This window comes from Aspergillus stella-maris (assembly GCF_047715825.1).
Source record: "Aspergillus stella-maris strain CBS 113639 unplaced genomic scaffold BDV14scaffold_14, whole genome shotgun sequence".
NCBI classification, from domain to species: Eukaryota; Fungi; Ascomycota; class Eurotiomycetes; order Eurotiales; family Aspergillaceae; genus Aspergillus; species Aspergillus stella-maris.
Window position 1 is genome coordinate 403,579 of NW_027396808.1, and position 20,970 is coordinate 424,548.

General features: G+C 51.1%; 7 protein-coding genes across 7 annotated transcripts; 5 read left to right on the forward strand and 2 right to left on the reverse strand.

Moving 5' to 3' along the window:
* Positions 1 to 861: 861 nt before the first annotated feature.
* BDV14DRAFT_31093 (uncharacterized protein) lies at positions 862 to 4,894 on the forward strand. The gene is made up of 2 exons (XM_073776510.1): positions 862 to 3,600; positions 3,652 to 4,894. The coding sequence occupies exons 1-2, from the start codon at positions 1,110 to 1,112 to the stop codon at positions 4,575 to 4,577; spliced, it is 3,417 nt and encodes a 1,138-aa protein (XP_073630358.1). The 5' UTR covers positions 862 to 1,109; the 3' UTR covers positions 4,578 to 4,894.
* Positions 4,895 to 6,210: 1,316 nt separating this feature from the next.
* On the forward strand, positions 6,211 to 10,556 carry BDV14DRAFT_207535 (tetratricopeptide repeat protein). The gene is made up of 13 exons (XM_073775152.1): positions 6,211 to 6,280; positions 6,363 to 6,502; positions 6,581 to 6,719; positions 6,773 to 6,850; positions 6,907 to 7,037; positions 7,088 to 7,139; positions 7,230 to 7,438; positions 7,490 to 7,558; positions 7,606 to 7,686; positions 7,733 to 7,921; positions 7,975 to 8,964; positions 8,995 to 9,480; positions 9,539 to 10,556. The coding sequence occupies exons 1-13, from the start codon at positions 6,219 to 6,221 to the stop codon at positions 10,492 to 10,494; spliced, it is 3,582 nt and encodes a 1,193-aa protein (XP_073630359.1). The 5' UTR covers positions 6,211 to 6,218; the 3' UTR covers positions 10,495 to 10,556.
* A 1,123-nt stretch (positions 10,557 to 11,679) lies between these two features.
* Positions 11,680 to 12,508, forward strand: BDV14DRAFT_169934 (uncharacterized protein). Its single transcript, XM_073768126.1, has one exon. The coding sequence runs from the start codon at positions 11,769 to 11,771 to the stop codon at positions 12,432 to 12,434; it is 666 nt and encodes a 221-aa protein (XP_073630360.1). The 5' UTR covers positions 11,680 to 11,768; the 3' UTR covers positions 12,435 to 12,508.
* A 1-nt stretch (position 12,509) lies between these two features.
* Positions 12,510 to 14,853, reverse strand: BDV14DRAFT_169935 (MFS transporter). Its single transcript, XM_073768127.1, has 2 exons — positions 13,131 to 14,853; positions 12,510 to 13,065 (listed from the first exon to the last, which is right to left on the reverse strand). Exons 1-2 carry the CDS (start codon positions 14,544 to 14,546, stop codon positions 12,754 to 12,756), a joined length of 1,728 nt encoding a protein of 575 aa, XP_073630361.1. The 5' UTR covers positions 14,547 to 14,853; the 3' UTR covers positions 12,510 to 12,753.
* A 383-nt stretch (positions 14,854 to 15,236) lies between these two features.
* Positions 15,237 to 17,362, reverse strand: BDV14DRAFT_207537 (signal recognition particle receptor subunit alpha; the record flags this gene model as incomplete). Its single annotated transcript, XM_073775153.1, has 3 exons — positions 15,237 to 16,741; positions 16,792 to 17,080; positions 17,141 to 17,362. The coding sequence occupies 3 exons, from the start codon at positions 17,360 to 17,362 to the stop codon at positions 15,309 to 15,311; spliced, it is 1,944 nt and encodes a 647-aa protein (XP_073630362.1). The 3' UTR covers positions 15,237 to 15,308.
* Positions 17,363 to 17,484: 122 nt separating this feature from the next.
* BDV14DRAFT_169939 (protein transporter YIF1) lies at positions 17,485 to 19,126 on the forward strand. Its single transcript, XM_073768128.1, has 3 exons — positions 17,485 to 17,915; positions 17,975 to 18,538; positions 18,593 to 19,126. The coding sequence occupies exons 1-3, from the start codon at positions 17,628 to 17,630 to the stop codon at positions 18,806 to 18,808; spliced, it is 1,068 nt and encodes a 355-aa protein (XP_073630363.1). The 5' UTR covers positions 17,485 to 17,627; the 3' UTR covers positions 18,809 to 19,126.
* Positions 19,127 to 20,233: 1,107 nt separating this feature from the next.
* On the forward strand, positions 20,234 to 20,895 carry BDV14DRAFT_198130 (60S ribosomal protein eL14; the record flags this gene model as incomplete). Its single annotated transcript, XM_073772839.1, has 3 exons — positions 20,234 to 20,359; positions 20,473 to 20,736; positions 20,836 to 20,895. 3 exons carry the CDS (start codon positions 20,234 to 20,236, stop codon positions 20,893 to 20,895), a joined length of 450 nt encoding a protein of 149 aa, XP_073630364.1.
* Between the last annotated feature and the right edge of the window lie 75 nt (positions 20,896 to 20,970).

Below are 20,970 nucleotides of genomic sequence, written 5' to 3' on the forward strand. Positions count from 1 at the left end.
TCAGTTTGCGCTGCCGCTGGCTGAGGGCTGAGGAGGGCTAGCTAGCTGGGGGCTGCAGTGCGGGTGTCGATCCCGATAGTGCCACTGCTGAATAGCTACCCAGTATACTCAGTACTGTCGCAACCATGAAGAACTGAGAGAAAGACATACTATAACCTCGTGCAAACCGAGATAGAATCCTTAAGTACTTCCAACAACAAATATTACCAACCAAACTGACACCAAAGCTTCCCAAAACGTGGCAACAAATCTGACAGACTTAACAAACTCAGCCCTCAAAACGGACCCCATTCGCCGGCCCGCCCAAAGCTGCAGGGATCTCCATCTCGAATACACTAAGCTAAGGAAAGGAATGCGCGAGCTTACTGCCACTGGACTTATGCGGACTAGTTATTGGCGATGACGCTGGGGCTTCTGCTTCTTACTCTGTTTCTTATGGGGGTTTTGTTTTATTACTTGAATGGAGTGCGGTGCCACCTTGCTCTCAGCCTTCCTTGCTTCTGTTGTAATCTTTTTGCTACTGTCGTGCGCTGAAGTTGTCCGACCTGTTCGTTGGGAGTTATTCACTGGATATTGAATTCTGATTGCTTGATTAAATTGAGGTAGGTTAGCATGGCTACACTTCCGCTGGGCGCCCACGTGTCTAAGTATACCTATCGCTGGAACCAACAGGCTAACTGACTGGCTCGGGTGTCTTTGAGTATAGATCTGGTCTATCCATAGTTGTCGCGCCTTTGTCCTTCCTTTGTTCGCCCTTTGTCGCCTCTTGTTCGCAACAAAGAACAAGTGAACGAGGCTCGCTTTCACGTTTCAACGCAACCATTTCCGGAGAATTGGGCTCGAATCACTCAATCGAGAAACTCAACCACACTGATTCCCAACGCTCAGGCCTCAGGCACTACATATCACGAACAAAGAAAAGAAGACTGTCACCTGGTTCGCTGCAGGAGTTATTCGAGACCATGGTCCGGGTGGAATAAGTAAAGTGGATCTACTGTACCTACCTACATGGTGCTTGCTTGCTTGCTTTGAATTGAAAGTTGGTCCTGAAAGTCTGGAAAAGCAAACGCCATTTTTTCTTTTCTGGATATATCAAGTTTCAGGACAAAATGGATGCGAAGAAGATGAACGTATCTGCTTCATTCAGTGGGCGCTCTAGCCGTGGATCAGGAGGCTCAGGATCAGCGTCAATCTCTGGTTCTGGTTCAGGTTCTGGTTCAGGTACAGTTTCTCGACCCCGTTCAGCCATGAAGAAGCGCAAGTCGCACCCTCCACCAGCAATTAAGACGAGCGCTTCAATCTCTGGAACGAGATCTGGGAGTGTGAGTGGAACTAGAACGCCCAAGAAGGAGCGCAGTCTTTACGACGACGATATTTATGTTTCGCCTATCCTCGAAAAGTCACCGTCTTGGTCAGGAACCCGATGGACGCGCTTTTTCCCCGAGCTCTCGTCGCACTTTTCGCTTGTTTCGCCTGTCAGTGAGAAGCATCAGTCGTTGGACGGCGCATGCAACAGCAAGTCCGGAGCGCCGTCGATTATCAGTAACATCAGCATCACCAATATCCGCGAGAGCTTAGCTTCGGACGATACGGAGCCAACGACAGGGTCGTCATCGCTATGGTCAGAGGAGCTGCTCGACGACGCCGCCTCTTCGTGCTACAGTCGCAGATCGTCCGTGACCAGTCTAGGCTCTGAACCCTCCGCGTCGGCTTACAAGTCCGCCGACGCCTTTTCGATCATCTCGCCCACCAAGGCCGGCGTGTTCGACGACTCGGCATCGATTTACCGGGCCGACTCGAGGATGTCGAGACGATCATCAACACTATCTATCAAATCCCTAAGCAAGCCGCTTCCGAGCACGCCCCCGATTCAACTAGCGCCGCTGTCCATTCGGCGCAAGAAAAAGCAATCACCCGTTACACCAGCAACGCCGACTATCCGTGAGGATACCCTGGAAGGAATTCTCGAGTCGACTGCGGGGGCGCAGCGCGGTCGTCATGCTACTACACTCTCACAGGCTGCGGCGGAACTGGAGAATGCACTGGCCGGACTTGTGGAACAGAAAGACGATGGGTTGCCACGTATTGATGCACCGCTGCAGGTCAGCAGAGGTAATATGGACATGGTGCCCACCCGGCCAGCTCCCTTGCCGCCAAAAGACGCAGTGAAAAACACCAAAACATCAAAAGGCAGTTCAGCATCGCCGGATGAGGAGATGAAGCACGCCAAGAAACAAGACAAAGGCCGGGCCTCGTTCTCTTTCAACGTGCCCGGTTTCGCCAGAAAGAGCAACCACAAACATGTGCGCTCGGTGAGCAGTTCCAGCGTCGTTGCTGGCCTTGAGCGCCGGAAAAGTCAAGATGCACTCGCAGCTGCTACTAAAAACACAGAAGAGTCAAATGAAGCGACTGGCTCGTCAAGCTCCAGCTCTACTACAACACTCCTCAGTGCACCGGTTCCGCCTCAAAGACCGGCGTCCGTCAGCAGCGAACGCGAACTGCGCTTGAAGTTGCCCCGCCTGCAGACGAAGACAAAGGAAACCCAGTCATCTACAACACTAGTCATCCCGGCTGCAGAAGATGTTGACGAGCCTCCCCTGGATCTCAAAATATCTCATCCTAAGCCGCGGAAAACATTCTCCTTCGAACCTGAAGGTACCATGTCCAAGTTCAAGTCAAAGTCGAAAATGGCCGCTACCGGCCCATATGAGATGGACGCCCGCGGCGAGTCACCACGAGTCGTCATCTACGAGCTCGAGGCCGGTTTTCCAGCGCAGCAAATAAAAACGCCGGTTGCTGCGAAGCCGTTTATTGCAAAGGGAGAGATGCCCCGGACCTTGCCTGACGAGATTGTTCTCATGATCTTGCGGCAATGCAGCTCCCTTCCAGACCTTTTCAGTTTTGCGGTCATGAACAAACAGTTCTATCGCGTTTTCAAGAATAACGAGCTCGACCTGATTAAGAATACCGTCTTTCAGATGTCGCCGCCCGCCTGGGAGCTCCGCGAAATGAGCCCACCATGGGACAGCGAGTGGCAGGTTCTGTTCGATCTCGACGCTCCTGTACCAGAGTACACCCCATCACTCTACCTCGACCGTTACACCCAAGACCTGTACACCCTCGTCGAGCTCAAGTCGCTCATCCTCGCTCGCTGCGGTACCTTCCTTCGTCCTGAGACAATCCGCGGTCTCGCCGGCATTGATGATACCCGTGCAGCCGAGGTAGACGATGCGTTTTGGCGAGTTTGGGCATTCTGTCGGATCTTTGGCTGTGGAAAGGGTCGAGAGGGAGATGTACTAGGACAGCTGGACTGGTTGAACGGCGGCCTCATGGCGACAAATCAGCACAACTCTGTTGCAATGTCGATTAGTGAACCATTTGGAATGAACAATGTATTGTTCGAGCCTCCAGAGGGATTTGGACGAGGTAACAAGGGTGGTCTGTCTCATGCCCAGATTTACGATATGACGGAGATTTGGACCTGCCTTGGTGTCCTCCTTCAGCCTATCCACGGAAAGTGCGAGGAAGCACGGAAGGCAGGTGTATTCAATGGCCACGATGTGCCGGCAAAGGACCCCGCCAAGGAGGAAGCAGCATTAGGTTTGTCTCCATGCTTCTATACATCTTTTGACCCCAGCTAACAACAATCAGAGGAATGGACATCTTACATTCTCACTCTAGGCCCCTCCGCCGTCCTTGCTCTCGGCTCAATAGCAACAGTCGACAATGCCAACGAAATCTTCCAGTGCGCCCAATCAATGGGCTTGACAAAATGGGACCCCGCTGACGCAAGCCGCTCGATATTCTTCCGCGAGGCCGTTTCAAAGGCCTACAGACGTGAAGCTTCTCCCCTTGTCTCTGCACCCTCCCGCCAGACTGGCTCAAACTCCTCTCGCTCCTCCGCCTCCAGTCGCAGTGAAACTACATCTCCCTCACTCAGTGTTAGCACCAGGGCCACGACAAACACAAACGCAAGTAGTGCAAATGAGCCCCACCGAAGAAGACAGGCTGCCTACGCTGCTCAACTTCGCAGCCGCCGCAACAACCACCAACCCATCCCCTCTTACTCTCAAGAACGCCCTATCTCCAGCTACAACGAGATCATGAACCGTCTCGCCGGCGCACCACCTCACCCCCTCTACCAACAAACACCGCCCGTTCCTCCCCTACCAACCTCAGCACCCATCCAACCACCTAACCCTCCACCAATTCAGATTCCCTACTCCGCACCTCCACAACCATCCCGACCCCGAGCACCCCGCGGCCCCATGCTTCCTCAAATTCGTGATCCCGCCGACCAGGCCATCGACATGATGGTCCGCGAGCTAGGCTTCAACGTCGACGATGCCAAGTGGGCGCTGAAAATCACCGATACGGGAGAGGGAATTAACCCCAATGCGGCGGTGTCGCTGCTTATCCAGGAGTACCAGCGGCAGTCGTATTTCAGCCCGGCGCACCCAGGAAGTGGGTGGTCCGGTGGTGTACAACCACAACCCGGCCAAGGGCAGAGAAATAACATTCTCTCGTCTGTTATGCAGAGCCAAGAGGCCGCGGGTGGTGGGTGGAGGTGGGCTTAACCTTCTCGCCCGTCTACCTACTTCTTCCCCAATCAGACAGTCGGTCATCTCTTATGTTTATGATTGAAAGAGCTATGGTTATACGCCGTCTCTCATTTTGTTCCTTCTTACTCTTGTCTTCCGATCGTGATCTCTTTACCTTTGATTTGGTTTGTCTTGTCTTTGTTTAGCGATCATTCCGTCTCACTCTTGATTTCTCATTCTGTTTTGCTTGGTTTTGTTTTGTTACCTTGATGGGCTGTCTATGGTTTACAGTTTGATACCCAAGAGTACTGTACATATATACGTCTTTGATATATAGTTCTACCTAATCGGATATGTGATAAGTTCAACTTCAAGTGGTGAAAGTAGAAGCTTCGATTATATGTCTCTAGACAACTGGAAGGCGCGAATTGCGCCAATGTCTTGACGACATGCCTTCCCAATCGTTATGCCCACGAGAGTCGGTGAGTCACTTCCTTGTTTCTTATCAAGAGATATCGATAAAATCCATAGAGAAACTATTCTACACAATTATTTCATCCGTCCTTACAGCTAGAAGCAATAGAGCGCGCTTTATCCACCAGCGGCTAACTCGAGAACAACTACGGTCTGCGATCGATAATTCCGACGGCCTTGCGTTTGCGTCGTCGCCAAATACGTCAGGCAATGAAACTTTGAGCCTTGAGTCCTGAATAGTAGGCAAATCCTTTGGTAATGTGAGTAGAGTTCATCCCATGCTTCCAACTGATTCTTCGGGGCTTCTTGTCAACTTTATCTTTGCCGCCACTGTTCCTGGAACTTAATCGTAGAGGCAAGGCTCTTTAACAACTATTGGAGAGATTGAAGTGGTTTCTTAGTTGTTCAATAAAGCAGACATATTTTGTCTGTGCGTGTGATGGATCATGCATCCACCCACTGTGCAATCCATGCCACCAGATGCGGCATGGATCACGGCACTGCGTTTGACTGGGATATGACATGTTGCGACGCAAGGGATAACCATTGAATTCAACCTGACTTTGAGAGTTGTGTTATCCGCGATGCGAACTTGTCGGGTCTCAAATGACGAAGCAAATGAACAATTTTGGTGGTGACAACAAACTCATCTTTTCCCTCTTCTGGACTTCCCTTCCGCATCCTCCCACTCTTTCCTCACCACAAACTCCATTTCAATCAAAACGCCCTTCTCCCTTTACAGGGATATAGGGATACGATAACAGCCCCCTCACTACTCTATTGGCTGGGATTAACCACTTCTCTCCTTGAAACAAGCAACTATGCTGCACTGTTTGATGCCAGAGACACTCTATCCTTCCTGCTCTATTCTGGTCCTGGTTCACTTGACCATGTCCAGCCAACTTGAGCCCACTCCCCCCTCCTGTATGAGGGTAGACAGTCGCAGATGGGTACATATTACACATGCCCGCTGGGGCCACTGCGTTGGATCCGTTATTGAAATGACGCCTCACCTTATCTTGCTTCCTTGGGGCGATCGAGAGATATCCATCGTTTATGCTCGATTATTGCAGTCCGCTCGTTGAGACTGTTGGGATTTTTTCTGGCCTTGACGTTCGTTTGATTTCGTCGTCTCACTTTCGCTCTCCTTTTGACGCTGTGTCGTCGTTTGCGTGCGTCTGATCCCGGGTTAGGACAGACAGGATGGAGGCAGAGTACTCTCGTGGCCACGGTCATGGCCACTTTGTGGATGTCTCTGGAGATAGGTAGGTTTCCTCCAATTTTACCGCGTTGCTCTACAGCTACGACATCGTATTCAGATCCGGGCTAATCGATTGACTACTGTAGACACCACATTCAGGCCGATGCAAATCGAGAGCTCGAGAAGGAGCTTATTCTTAACACACCGAGCCGACTGGAAGGAAAGACACGGATACTGCAGGCTTCGGACGTCCTTTTATCGCTGGCTGGCCGGTCCAGTACGAGCGGTACGTATGGTAGACATTGCATATTGAGATCTCAACTCGAGCAGAGCTGGTCGAGCTGACGTTCATTTGTGCGAATAGAGTCGTTAGAGCCATCGCCGGCTGTCGAGAACTTTCAGGAGGCCCTTCGACTATTCCCTCCGTTTCGTGATGATGATGGGCCTACCCTCGGTGCTGCGGAGGTCAAATGTCCAGACTGCGAGGCAGTCTTTACATCTGAGTGCGTGCTCTACAATCTTGAAGATCCTGATAGACGAAATCTGACGGGACCAGAGCCGAGTTGAAACAACACTACTTAACGCGATACTGCTCTGGGTCAGCTATTGCTGTATATGTGATGACGCGCGATCGGTATAGAGTCCCAGGCTAGCCGCTTGTCTCATAAGAGCCATACTGACAGTTACTAGACTAATTACGAAAGGATATCGCATGGAGAAACGGCTGGTTCCGCTCGACTGTCGCCCGATCCGATTCTTCTGCAACAACTGCGAGCGACCGTTCTCACTGAGTGAAGATGATATGGTCGAACGCCAGCAAGGTACCTTTATTCTTCAACCACAATCTCCGTTCAGACTTTGACAAAACCAGATACGTCATGTCTGGTAGACTGCACACACTGCAGCGCACGATGCAACGTCTTGTTAGTTCAGCCCATCTCACTATCTCACTTTTGGTCCGATGACCAGACCCAAACAGCAACGCAGCCCTAACAACCCACTTACACCTCCAGATACGAACCACTTCTCAACGACCCCCGAGATGACACAAGCTACCGTGACATCCAGAAAGAAATTGCAAGCGGAAATACAAGCCAAGCTCATAGCCCTAGCTTGATCCAAAAGGGCTCTGTGCCTTCGAAGTTTTTGATGACGGACTTTGGTGGAGATCAATCGCTCGCGAAACGGGCGAGGAAATTGCGCGACTCGTGGTCTTTTAGAAGTATGTTTCCTTGTCGATCTAGATTGGGAATAATTGAACTGACGACGACAGAAATATCCCAGAGCGACGAGGAAGAGATGTTGGCTATCAGCTTTGCCGGACTGTATGATTTGGAAAAAGGTACATTTGCTACTGAGATGAGAAATTATGCAAGCTGACGCGGGCAGTCCATGCACCAAATGGTATATATAAGGCTCTCCCAGCTGGCCCCGAGATGGGTCTCTCTGATGCAAGCTTTTGTTCTAGTGGTACGTCTCTCACTTCCTCTGCATGGTCTTCACTAAGAGTACTCAGGGTTCGGCGAAAGCACCATGCTAGAGCCTGAGAAGACAGACCTGTGCGAAGATAATTGCAGAAACCGTGCAAGTGACCTCGACAACTCTGACGACAGACTTATCACGAGTAATGAAGAGTACGAAATGCCGAGGATGTCGAAGAGGCAGTCTTTCTTCCAGAAGTTGTTTGGAAAGAAAGTCCCGTTCAGTATGTTCAGTGACAGATATTTAGGTGTGACTAAAGATGCTAATCTTCCACAGAAATGCCGCGCTCACGCTCAGGCAGAGGCAAGAAGTTGATGAAGCGAGCAAATGCCATACGATTTTCTTTTGTGACGAAGTATTCCCGCAACGAGAGTAGGGCTGCCGTTCGGGATAGCGCAGGGAGCTCAGGAGACGCTCTTGCACAGGGAATGGACGACACGCAAAACAACAGCTTGACTACAGTTCAGGATGCTGAGTACGTCGCTCTTGTGAGGGGTGCCCAAAATGTCTTCGTTCACATGCAGTACATCTCCGGTGGTGCAATTGTTCACGATGTTTCTGGGCGTCAAAGAATTCTCCAGGTCGATGAAGTCGCCAACTTATTCCTTCAAATGAAGAACGGGCTTTCGTCGGCAACGGCCTTGTCTCAAGCCCTCAACACACGGCTTCGAGGCGAAATGTTGTTAAAGCAGGGAAATGCTCAAGGCGCAGTGGTCGAGTTTCACAACGCCATGAAGATCCTCGACGACTTGCCAGGTCTAGACATCGAGAAGCAAACCAGGGCTGGGATCCTGCACTCCATGGGCCAGGCATATCGCAGCCTCGACATCCCCGCTGAAGCAGAAGCATGCTATCTCGAGTCACTAGGTCTGTACAAGCGTGCCTTTGGCCGCGATCACGCAAGGAACTACACCGTCCTCCATGATCTCGGCGGCCTCTGCGAGAAGGACGGCTACGCTACTGAAGCAGCGGCATTATATGAGCGTTCCTTTGCTGGTCGACTGAAGACGCTAGGCCAGAATGCACCAGAAACATTAAGCAGCATGCAGAATCTTGCCTCGCTAAAGGTCCTCCTAGGCGATCTTGAGTCTGCCCTACTCCTTCTCGAAAAAGCAGTTCCAGCACTAAACGAAGTCTTTGGAATCCAGAATGCAACGACGTTAAACGCAATGAACAAACTTTCTCTGTTATATCAGAAACTCGGGCTCGAGAAAGAGTCCCGCGCTATCTGCGCAAGGACAATTCCCCATTGCCGGACCGTGTTTGGTTTGTCTAATGTTGTGACTCGAGACACAGTTGTGCGATACATCCAAAGCACGGAGACCTTTAACTTCCCGCCTGATGTTCAAGACATCATAACTAGTTACAAACGCTCTCGTGACGGCGACTGTCTTCGCGTCGTTCACCGTCTCGGAAGAGCATACATGGATGCGGGTTTAAACCGAGACGCAGCGAACCTCTTCGAGACATTAGTCGAGGACTTCCTAGCCGTCAAGGGCCCCGAGGCACCCGAGACATTTGACGCGTTGAGCGCGCTTTGTGTGTCAAGGGAACACCTCGATGCCGTTGACAAGGCTGTCCTCGCATACCAACAGCTTGTACATATGGCCAAGCGGACGCCAGAACAGCACCACTCAAGGAAGCGCATCGGGTACGCAGAGAAAAGAATCGCGAAGCTTAATCGACGAAGAGAAGTACTCGAGATGGAGAAGCGAGAATGGGGCGTTAAAGAGGCAGCGCCGTGCCAGAACTGCGGGTGTTTGACGAGTATTCGTTGCAAGAGTATGTCAACCCCGACCACTCATCAGCATATTGATAAAGAAACTAACGGTTATATTAGCCTGTAACATAACGCCCCTCTGCAGCGAATCGTGCCGCAAGAAAGCCTCCAGTAGTCACATACACATTCACCCGCACAACTGTATCCCCTCCGTTACATTGCGGCAATCCAAGTCGCTGGCAATCAAGCCCAAAACACCTATTTCCGCACGCGATCAGGCGCTCTCAAAGATCAAGCCTAGTCGCGGGAGTAATATCGGGATCGAGGGCGTGAGCATCAAGAACGCTATCGTGACAGCCAGCTACACGTTCTACCTTGACCCACGCAATTTCAGCACGATTCGAATGAAACTACGGTCTGGCGTTAACACTATTATTTTGTTCTCGCTAGATTCGGACGTCGAGTACGCACTTGTCGGTACCGATCAAAGTACTCCAGATCAACTAGGAAATGGAGGAGAACGAGAAAGAGAACAATCGCGAGGCCGCCTCGCCCTATCACGCCCAACAACATCCTCAAGACGAAACGCACTCGTTTCAAAACTCCCTGACCAAAACACCGCCCGGGATCAAAATCAGAAGAAATATCAGGGAATAACCTGGATAAGCCCGCAAACGCAAGATTGTATCTCACATACTCCGATCCCGAATCCGAAGAGTCGAGCAAGGACATCGAGTGGGAATCGAAGTACATCTTCTTCTTCATCTACTAAGCGCCATGGCCAAAGTCAAAGTCAAACCAAGGGAAATGAGAGTGATAAGTATATCCTCCTCAAACCTGGACCAGAAATGCTCAAGACGCTGCTGGATAAGAGGCTGGCTGTGCGTTCTGGGTCTGGGTCTGGGTCTGGGTCTAAGGATGGTAATGAGAAGGATATGTTTGTTTCGAGCTCTAGTTCGAGTTCAGGAGAAGGATTGACTCCTACAGGGGAGCTCATTGAATATGCGCAGGGTCTTTTGCTGACAGGGTACTTGGGGGAGGTAGTTATGTATGTCTTTGAGTGGGTTTGGCGGTGATTTACTGGGAGCAGTCCGTTCAATTTTATTCTAGAGCTTAGATAGTATAGTTTTTAATGCGGTTATATTAGACAATAAAGCTCGATGCAACAAATCCTTTCGTCTCCTACGTTCTAGATTTGAGTGACGGGCAGGCAGACAAGCAGGCAAGTATACCTAGGCAGCACTTGTGGCGGTGTGCCCCTCCTCTGCTTACCTACCTAAGTACTTTGTTCCTCAATCCTATCCGTCTCTTTACGGCCCTTCACCCATTCTACTCACCTGCAAAAAGCCCTCTCTTCTATTCCATCATGACCGACTATGACCCCAGCACCTCGGACCTCGAAGATCCGGTCCCTAGTATCGATGAACGCAAAGCTATATACGACAAGGGCTACCGCATCTAGCGCTCCCTTTACGAGAAAACAATTCAGGACCGCAGTCTCTCGAGGACAGCATTTGATTCCAAGATGCACTGAGGAACCAGCGTTACTTCCCTGATCCTTCAATCCTAGACTCGGAGCTGGAGATGGAGATAAAGCATAGATATGGTTACCTCTCTGTTTCAGGAACGTCGGTATGGGACACCTCAGTCAATATAGAGGGGAATGGCTGCGGTGTACCACCACTGGAAAAGGACATCAATGTCCATCTAAGGCTAGGGCTATCTACCCGCAAGCCAAATAGATACCCTTATACACCCACGACAGCACAAATCCAGTATACTATCTACTTTTCCCCAACTTACCGGACTATGTGAAAGTCTATCTTTACGTGTTGTCTTCCGTTCCAGGGTTCCCGACACAGGTCGCCTATTTAGCATTAAGCTTCACACCCTCCTTCCCAAACATATCAACTTCCTCCTCATCCTGCTCGAAGTGTTATCCTCAGCTCAAAGGAGCAAGTCATCATGGGATGACCCAGCACTTCCTCCATCCGCCAAGAGACTCTTCCTCAACATTCGAGCTACGATCCTCACCTGCAACGAAAGCAAAACTCTAGTCTTCGACCACGTCCCTCCCACAATCAAAGCAGCCGTCTACGACGCCCTGATAGAAGATCCAGATATTGAGAGTCTCAAGCCGCGGTATGTACCCTTCACCTGCCTACCTACCTACCTGCTTGTATTGAATTAATCAACTCTACTATGCCTATGCATCCCTCCAGGCTGGCCTACAACTCGCACACAACCACCCTCTCAGCCCGGACACGAACGACCAAAATCCTAAGTATCCCTCAAATGTGGCTCACAAAAGAACTCGACGAGATGCGCGAGGGGAATTTCTTGTCGCGTGATGAGCGCGATTATCTTGATGGTGCTGTGGGGATGGGTGAGTTGCCTATTACCTACCTACCTACCTACAAGATATCAATCAATCATTTGCAAAATACTAGACGAGCTAAATATATCAGCATTCGATGACTTCGCGGGCCCGTACACAGGGTCCAGGGAGGAGCCCGATTGGGCTCTTATCCCAATAACGGATAGCTTACCGACCATAGTCGCTGAAACAGGCTTGTCAGATTCAGAGTCAGAGTCAGATCCTCAAGACAGCTGGAGAAAGCTTACCGCCGATAGGAGACTATGGCTTAAAGGGCAGCCTAATGTCCAGCTGGTCCTACTAGTCAATTTCTCGAGACAGGCGAACGATCCAAATCCAAGTTCAAATTCAGATTTAGTGGCGGGAGAAATCCGTCTCTACGAGCGCGCGCGCACAGCGGCAGGGAATATCCCAAATGAAAGGTTTCGTGCCAACATATTACCCATTCATCAGGGAGACGATCATGGCCCCGGAACTGGACCTGTTGTGATTCCAGTGACCCGGGGTGAGATCTTTGGTGGATCGGGTGTATTTGAGGGACAAGGTCAGAATGCCATGGACGTTTGGCACTTGTCCCTTGCGAGACTCCGACAGACTGCCGATAGATGGATTAGGGCTATGGGGCTTGTGCCGGCGTAGGAGTGCGTTACTTGGGTATCTACCTCTAATTACCTAGCGCTGCTTTGGGCTAGATGCAGTACTCTTGGTAGCAATGGCTAATGATCTTTGGAATTCAAGCAGGGTGCGTGCTATGCGAAATTCTATACACAACTCTTCTTTTGCCCCCGCTGCTCTAATTTTTGATACTGTACAAAAGGTAAAATATGTAAACCTACCTACAAGAATTAAATGAAGTGAAAGAAAGCAATGGCAATGGCAATGCAACAGACATAACATCGTTAAAACCCCTTAGCCTTCCTCACAAACCCCATACACAGGGTCTCAGGTAGCTGCTTGATCACCTCTCCTCATCAGACTTAACACTCCCACTCTCATCTTCCCCCTCGTCATCATCATCATCACCACTACTCTCCCACCCCTCGGCCTCCAACTCCCTAGCCTTAATCCCAAAGCTGAGGAAGAAGCCGACGAGGGATACAGCGGCGAATACACCGAACGGAATAGCCTCGCCCTTTGGTTGGATGCGGGAGGCAAGTGAGAACAGGCTGCCTGAGAGGAAGGGGCCTACTGCGCGGCCGGCGGCGGAGAGGGTCTGCGCGAGACCGTTGAGGGCGCCGAGGACGGCGTGGTCGGGGGCGGAGTTTGTTATCTGCTTTTTGTTAGTTTATACATTACTTGTTTTGAAGGGAGGGGAGTATAGGTGAAGCGACTTACCAAGAGGAGCGCGCTGGTTAGGCCGCCGACAGCAGCGACTGTTTTGACTAGGAGGACGAAGCAGAGTTCGACGGCTAAAAACGCTGTCTTCCCTGATATACCCTTTTTGCCCTCGTCGTTGCCCTTGTAGCCGATGAATGGCATGAGGATGAAGGAGACCACGAAGCCGAAGAGACCGGCGCGGTAGGACCAGCGGTTCCCCATCTTGTTCCGCAATTGGCCGAAGATGCAGATTTGGAAGATGATCGTTACAACGCCGGAGAAGCCTTGCGCCAGACCGATCTCTGAGGGTGTGAGGCCGCGGCCGATAGGTGGTCCTGCTTGGGAGAAGATGGGGAAGAGGGCGTTGAAGGCGATGTTGCACAGGGCGAAGATGGCGTATGTAAGTAAGAGGAGGACGGTGTCCCGGTTGAGAAGTTCGCTGCGGGTGAGCGATTCATGACCGTGGTGTGTTTCGGAGACTTCAGATGCAGAGTCAAGGTCGCTGTCGTGGTCGTCTGTGTGCTCGCGAATGAGTCTGTACGGGAGGTGGTCGCCTGGTCGCACGCTTCGAGGACGGTTTCCAAAGCTGGTGATTTGCCAGAACCAGGCGAAGAGGTCACGGATCTTCTTGCCAAACTTGGGCAATGTGTCGGCGTCTTCCAAGCTCTCTTCGAGGAAGATTAGCGCAATAACAAAGTCTATCACCAGTATTCCTGCGGACAGCAAGTTCGGTGCAAGGTACGGGAATGGGTTCGGCTCGGACTTGTTGAACGGGTTTTGTCGAATGACAAGCAATCCACCGAGCAACGGCCCGGTAATACCACCAATGCCGTAGAGCACCGGCAGGTAGGTGAAAGCCTTAGATTGATTGCTCTTGTCGGTAATCTCCCCAAGACAAGTCGAAACCAAACCTTGATTCCCATTGACAACACCCATCAACGCCTGCACCGCAACAGCCTGGTACAAGGTACTGCAGAACCCAAACGCGACGAAGCAAACCGCCGTAAGAATAGTCCCCAGCAGTATAACCGGCTTCCTCCCCACGCGGTCCGACAGCCAGCCCCAGAAATAATTCGTAACAAGTTGCGCAACCGCAAACGCTGTCCCAATCATCCCAACATATACACCAACCATATCCGACTTCACCTCGGGAAACGACGACGCCATATCGGGGAGGTAAGGACTGATCGAGTTAAAGGCCGTCTGCTCGCACAGCGCAATCATTGCCAGTACGACCATCTGCTTCTTAGGCAGGGGCGACTCCGGCGGCGATTCATGGCGGTCATTTTGGTGATTGTGCACGTCTTCGGCGGAGGACGCCGATTGTCCGGAGTTAGGTCTGCCGCGGGACTTTGGCGGGGGAGTGTCGAACGTGTGATAGTGGAGGGTTGATGAGCGACGCCTCGGGATAAGCTCCCGATCCGGCGTCTTCATTATAAGCCTGGATATGTGATGATAAAGTTGTTTCTGTGGTTGCCGCTGAAATCAAATGCAGTCCGGAGTGAGAGCTGTGGGTTTGCGGGGGCGACGAGTCAAGCAAGAAGGTCGAGCGAGAGCGGGGTTATCAATGGGCAAATGCGATATCACCAGCAATACTCATTGCCGTTTCTAGCTGAGCGAGTGTTATAGAGCTTTGTGTAGGAAGAATAAGCGGTTCAATACAGAGGGGGAGGAGCGGAGGCACGCGAGCTGGTTTCCGAACTGGACTCTACAAAAATGAGGCTGGCGATGATGTAAGCAGTCTAGATGCTATCACGTGCACCACTTTCCCAGGTTTTGGAGTACAGAAGAAAGGGGGGGAATGCAAAGAAGGCTTATTATGAGTCACTAGACTATTGAACGCAAGTTGTTGCAGCAGGGTGGTGTGAATTGAGGCTCAAGGAAGCATTGACTCGAGATGCTTCAACCCCAGATGATGTCATTGTTTCAGCCAATCCCCGAGGCCGGTATACAGGGGCAGTTGGCTTGCTTACACTTGAAAGTTTGCATGTCCGTGGCTTGTCGGAGTTTATTTGATGTGCGATTTCCTGTTTCTTGTATTGAAAATTCTTAAATTTCATTGGCCGACTAGCAGAAACCTGCATAAGACATTGGCTAATCACCATCGCTTTGTTTGTATTTCTAGCTAAGCTACTGATCGGATACAAAGCACCAATCAAGTGGCACAACCAAGACAACACATGGATCTTCTCCAGATCACTTCATAAGCAAATTGACAGCCCAAGGCACACTAAGTCCTCGCAAATCACCGTAATGCTGGCCGACACCTAGGAAAACAATCGGAATGCCCGTCGCATGGACCATGCTGACCAGTGTTCCAACCATGTCTCCGACTGTATCGCATTTGCTGATAATAAACCCGTCGAGATTCCGCCCAGTACCAAATGCAGCATTGAAGTTGCGCGCCTGCATCACGCTGTCCGTACCAACAAGGGCCTCGCCGACCATGAAAATCTTGTTTGGTTGCGCGAATTTGGCAAACTTCTCCAACGACGACATGAGACGCTGGTCATTGTGGCGACGGCCAGCGGTATCGATCAAAACAACGTCAAAGCCATTGGCCCCGCCATATTCCACGGCATCTTTGGCAACGTTCGCGGCATCCTTTCCGTAGCCCTTCTCGTACAGCTCGACCTCGCCGACATTCTCACGAGAGCTGAGCTCTTTCAGGTTTCGAGCGTGGACTCGAAGCTGCTCAACGGCTCCAGATCTGAATGTATCGCATGCAGCGATCAAGACGCGGTAGTTGTTTTGCAACAAGAAGTAACAAATCTTGCCTAGGTTTGTTGACTTGCCAACACCGTTCACACCGACAATCGAGATTACGTATGGCCTTGACGTGGTTTGCTTGTTCTTGCTGGTAACGGTGTTGATCTCGTGGAGCAGGTCAAGCGACGAAGTAGGAGTAAGGATCTTGCGAAGAGAAGATTCCATAGCTGTTTTCAAAGCAGCATCAACACTCTGGAAGTTGCCGGTTTTCTTTCCAACCAGCTCTTGCTTGACACCTTCGCAGAGGCGGACGGCCGCCTCGCGCGCAACGTTCTTCTTCAACAAGTGGTCTTCCATTGCCTTCAATGGCTTCTCCAAATCGGCGTCGGATAGATTCTTTCCACCAACAATGTTTCGCAGCAAGCCACTAACAGCGCCAAATCCGGTGCCGAGGAAACCAGAGGACGCAGATGACTTGGACTTCTCGTTGTCGGCATTTTCAAGAATTGAATGAACTTCATCTCCCAAATCCTTTAGAACGAACTGGCCCTTGCCGGTTCGGCGGCCCCAAGAGTCTTGCGACACAGCTTCCACTGCCGGTGCAGCCGCATCCTCTTCCCCAGCAGGCGTGGAGTAATCAAGGACTGTTCCATCATCCTCATCTGCGAGCCCATCAACACCCCACACTCGTCGCTTCTTCTCACTCTTAGGTGTCTTTCCCTTTCGACTCTTCTCGTCGCCAGATGAAGCGTTGGCGCTGGCATTTGCAGCTTTGCGAGCGCGGCGCGAAGCACGGCCCCCGGGACCAGCCTTGCCGGTGAGGATATGGCTTGCGGGCGAGGGTATTCTAGATATTTCTGGAGTTTGTGGCGGCGAACCTTCATCAGAGGTCGCCCCACCAAGCGCAGCTTGAGGCTGCGCTGTAGGATTGTTAGTATGGATATAGCACAAGTAGAGACTAGGACCGTACCTTTCAGAAGACCAGGGACGGGCGGCGGTGGAGGACCGCCATTGTCCGCAGAGACAAGCGGATCTTTTCTTGCTTCCGCATCGACCGCAGGTGCTTCTAACACGAAGCCAGCGGTGGCGTTATCCTCAAGTTCTCGTACTTGCTGGTCAAAGTACTTGTCGAACGGATATTCCACAGATCTAACCCGTTCACTCTTCAGCTGCTCTTTGTATAGGTCGATGAAGATAGTCGAAATGTTGTCCAAAAGTTTATCGATCCAACCGAGATGAAGAAGTGACTGGTAGACGGCCTAGCAACTGCAGTGTTAGCGATAAGGCAGACCATGCGCTGCACTATAGTATAAACGTACCACAAAGATCAGGTTGAAATCCTTTGACCTCCTCCACTTCAGAGTGTACTTTTCTTTCTTGAAAATTGGGGAAGCACTGTTCGTGGTGCTCTGAAGCTGAGCCTTCTCTTCAATGAAGACATCATTGATCAGGCTATTAACGACATGCGAGCCTACTGGGGCATAGGTCTTGGACCATAGAACTACCCCAGAGGTAGAGAGGATCTCAAAAGCTTCGAGCATGGTCAAACGTGTGTATCGCAATAATGTCGTCTGGTGGTTGCGGAGTGGGGAAAGAGTCCGGGCGGCGAAGATCAAGGCCACCTACGAAGCTCCGGCGGGCAACAAATTCATGCCAGAAACCACCTTCACCAGCCTGCTTTCAGCCACGTATAAGCAACTTCTCACAGTCGTTATTAAAGCTTCTGCCTCCGCCATCGACCTGCTTTTCAGCCTCTCTTTGAGCAGCAAGCTTTAGCATTATCGTTGACTTATCAAAACCGCAATCATGTATCGCCAGTCATTTGCGCCGCCCCCAGCTCACTCACCTCCACTTCACCACCCAGTGCCTCAGCATGTCTCTACAGTCCCCATGATGCGTTCTCCTCCGCCGCCGACGTCTCAGCAATCTCAATCTTCAGCATATGTAAATCCTTATCAGCCGGCTCCCGCGCAGGGTGGCAGTGGAACGTATGCCCCTGGCTTCGGGGGGTTCATCAATGACCCCACGGCGCAGATGGGATTCCACATGGGCAAGACTGCAATGGCAGCTGGGCAGGAATACATGGAGCAGAACGTAGGCTCCTTTGTAAAGCCACGTTTCTACTTTATAATGCTAATTGATACCTAAACCAGTTCAACCGCTACGTTTCCATCCCGGCACTCAAGCATTACTTCAACGTCTCGAACTCCTACGTGATCAACAAGCTTGGCCTTGTGCTCTTCCCCTGGAGAAACAAGCGATGGTCTCGCCAGCAAGCGCACCTTACGACCGCTTCTACTGGACCCGATGGTCAGATCTCGCAGCAGCAATACTCGGCCATGTTCCTGCCTCCGCGCGATGACCTCAACTCACCCGACATGTACATTCCGGTCATGGCCCTCGTCACATACATTCTATTGTCAGCGATGCTGGCAGGCTTCCGCGGCAACTTCCACCCAGAGCTTCTTGGAGCTACTACCACGACCGCTATCGCAGTTATCCTCTTCGAGATCATCTGCTTGAAGCTGGCCATGTACATTCTCAGCATCAATAATGACTCTCAGTTAGTCGATCTAGTCGCCTACTCCGGGTACAAGTTCGTTGGAATCATCGTCACACTCCTCGTTTCTGAGATCTTCACTCCCGGAAAAGGGACCGGTAGTTGGGTTGGATGGGTGGCATTCATATACACGTTCGCCGCAAATGCCCTCTTCCTAGTAAGTTATTTTCTTCGGATCCTTCCAAATCCATATTGTGCTAACCAACCCAAGCTCCGCTCCCTCAAATACGTCCTCCTCCCAGACTCAGCACCCGACGCTCGCGGAGGAATGGAAGTTCAAACCGTCGCTCGCTCCCAGCGCAACCGCCGCACCCAGTTCCTCTTCATCTATTCATACGTCATCCAGTTCATCTTCATGTGGGTTCTCAGCCGCGAGGGCCCATCTGGCACCGCATCAGCTGCGGGCAACGGAGCTTCAAGTTACTAAACTAGGTTCAAGATTGGCATGGCATGAACCTTCAGCGCCCCCGGTCAAAAACTCCAGTGCACATAATGATATACACGGACTTGATGAAAAGCGATTCGTTCGAACCATAATGTAGAATTTTCCTCGGTTGTTGGCGGTTGGTCTTGCGGTTTGTATTTGTTAGAGGAATATATCTTTCGTCATGTCATTCAAACTTTGAACAATAGTTGAGTAGTGTCTATATAGTGTTAGCTCGGCAGATATAGTTACCCGGCAATGATGTACTTGGAGTTACGCAGTCTCCATACGAGCTCTCGGACAGAGTCTAGACTCTACGGGCTTTCTCAAGGTTATAGTTGACCTCGGGACCGGGACATTTTAGAACTACTAGAAAAATATTACGATTTTTTTACTCAGGGCCAGCAGCAAGTGGAAATTTCATGAAATAGATTCATTCTCAATAAGCTATCTTCAGCAGACTTTGCAACACCTAATAATCTCAAGTCAGTCAACATCCTCAAAACTCAATGAGTAACATGTATCAGAAGTGAGAGGTTCCTCAGAGATCTTGGTGATAAGGTAAATTTCATCGCCGAAGCATCAATTACTATCTAGGCGTGATAGGTTATAATCATAGGAGGGGGGAAGGGTATGAGCAAGAATGCCAGATTCAACGTACCAATAGGGCATTACATAAGGTCGGGCTCCAGAGGCTGGAGCCGGACGGGGTACTGGACTCGAGTTCCTGGTTGTGTCTTTTGACAAGTCAGTCAAGGGTTTCAACCACGTCATGAGTGGGCAACAAGGTGAAATGGCAAAGTATCAGAATATGTAAGAAGAATGAATATCATGCGCCAGTGCTGTATCGAAACTCCGGCGAGAGCTTCACAGACACTGGGTCAATCGCAAATTACCGCATCATTTGAGGCTGGTAGAGAAGAAGAGTTGGAAGTGCACATACCGGTTAGTAACTTAGACGGCGAGGCGGCTGTTGAAGGAAGCAAATTAGTTGGCTCGACAGCGCAGTTAAAGACATCTCATAAGAGCGACATCATGCTCTGAGTTGAGCTGTAGAAAGCTCTGTGAAGCTGCAGAATGTTTTAGAGAAGAAAAACATGCGATGATCAAGATAAGTGGTAGTCCGGAAGAATAGGATGTTCCGGTATCCGCCGCTAAGCCCATCCTGGCGGCAGCCCTAGCGCACGGAAGGCTCTGGGCTGCTAGTGGCTGGTAAGCGAGTCTGTGGGCAACACCGAATTTCGCGATTCCGGCAGGTCGAGTGCTGAACTTGTGCGTTTTGGACGACTTCGACAACCCCGACTTTCGACAACAAATTTCCACCACCGTACCCGGAACTGTCGACCGTGAGTTCTATACGCGCCCTGTTCGCTCCGTGAAATCTGTCAACTGAGAAGTCCAATTTTTGATCTACAGGAAGCCTTCGCCATGGCCGATATCGATGTCAAGCTCGCTCAATGGAAGCTCGTTGAAGTTGGCCGCGTGGTGCTGATCCGCCGCGGTCCCTTCATCGGCAAGCTCGCCACCATCGTCGAGATTGTCGACCACAAGCGTGTACGTTCATGAGAACTCGGAGTTATGAGATTATGAGATTATGCGCCGCGACCGCGCGATGGAGGCAACTTTTGATGGCAGAATGTGATATTGACTTGTGCGCCGATGAATAGGTCCTGGTCGACGGTCCCTCCACCGAGGAGGCCAAGATTGTCCCCCGCCACGTCCTTCCTCTCTCCCACGCTACCCTCACCCACTTCGTTATCCCCAAGCTCCCCCGTGCCGCCGGTACCGGTCCCGTGAAGAAGCTCTGGGCTCAGAACGAGATTGACGGCAAGTGGGCTAAGAGCAGCATCGCCCAGAAGTCCGATGCCAACAACAGACGGAAGAACCTGACCGACTTCGAGCGCTTCAAGGTCCTCCGCCTCCGGAAGCAGGTACGTTGGAGATCAGTGGAGAAATGAGCCATGCGCAGGTTTTGAGGTGGAAGCGAAATGGCGGTATACGGAACACATGGCTAACATGGGATATTACAGGCTCGCTTCGAGGTCCAGAAGACTCACGCTAAGCTCAGGGCGGCTGCTCCTAAGGCGTAGATGGTTTATGGCTCGGTGCATAGAGTGAAGGGGTATCTGGGACGGTTTCAAATTGCTGAGGGTTTAATATCAGCA